This window comes from Penaeus monodon, chromosome 20 (assembly GCF_015228065.2).
Source record: "Penaeus monodon isolate SGIC_2016 chromosome 20, NSTDA_Pmon_1, whole genome shotgun sequence".
NCBI classification, from domain to species: Eukaryota; Metazoa; Arthropoda; class Malacostraca; order Decapoda; family Penaeidae; genus Penaeus; species Penaeus monodon.
In genome coordinates this window covers 21,677,827-21,678,881 of record NC_051405.1, presented here as the reverse complement: position 1 = coordinate 21,678,881, position 1,055 = coordinate 21,677,827, and the positions used below count along the sequence as shown (strand labels likewise).

Below are 1,055 nucleotides of genomic sequence, written 5' to 3'. Positions count from 1 at the left end.
TAATGAAATCAAACCTCACTTAGGTCGTTCCGCGTGCCGATGACAATGGCAACGGCGTCCTGCCCTTGCACAGCATCGTCAACCTGATATTCATTCAAGATGTCACCGACTTTCACGGTCACTTGAGAAGCCAAGGGTTCCGGCAGTTTAGCGGGGTCGCGGATGAATACGGTTGTGTCGTATCCTGCAGTGAGAGATAGGGAGGACTATAATTAAAAATGGTGATATGATTAGCATGATAGTAACTATGATAATATCAGTAAAATAACAGATACAACAAAACTATTAACATGAAGTTACGCTAAAAAAGAAAAACGATAATAATCACAAAGTTACAGAATTCCCAGTACATCCATAAAAATAACGCTATCTCATAATAAAACCCACGTACTATTTACACTTCCAAAATATAAACTTTTATTGGCGTAGAAACCAAATAGTCTTCATTTCATATCTGCTGACTTACGAAGTATAGGAAAAATTTAGAATATATGAGTCAAAATAAAACCATTACACCGTTGCGAGGTACTGAGAAGTAAGCGAGAGAGAGGATATTCCCTTTACTAAAGCGGGTGTACCTGCTAACCCTCTCTTTATGTCACTCTCTTTTTTTCTTGATTTTGGTGTAATGGCTTGATTGTTCCTCTTATGTTCATATATTGCCGCAATACGTAACAGGTTCCTAAAGGTGAGAGAGAGGGGCGAAGGTGACGGAGGGGTAAAGGGAGAGGGTGAAGGATAGATAAGAGGAAAAGTGGGAGACAGAGGAAGTGAGAGGGTGAGGGAAAGTGGGAGCAGAGGGAGGGAGAGGGGGAGGGGAGAAAGTGGGAGACAGACGGTGAGGGAGAGAGGGGGAAAGGAGAGGGGGGAGGGGAGGGGAGACGAGGAGTAAAGGGGGAGATTTTTGGGGTGAGAAAAGTGGGAGCAGAGGAATGAAGGGGGGAAAAGGGAAGGACAGAGGGTGAGGAAGAGAGGGGGGAGACAGAGGGAGGAAAGGGAGAGTGGGAGAAAGAGGGTTAGGGAGAGGTGGGAGAAGGGGGAAATGGAGGGTGAAC

At 45.1% G+C, this 1,055-nt stretch overlaps 1 protein-coding gene across 1 annotated transcript in view; it reads right to left on the bottom strand.

Annotated features, from left to right (window-relative positions):
* Positions 1-1,055, bottom strand: part of LOC119585705 (flavin reductase (NADPH)-like) — a 32,015-nt gene that overhangs the window by 2,252 nt on the left and 28,708 nt on the right. Inside the window, exon 2 of the mRNA XM_037934383.1 lies at positions 20-184. Coding sequence (XP_037790311.1) covers positions 20-184 — 165 coding nt within the window. The remainder of the gene's footprint in view (positions 1-19; positions 185-1,055) is intronic.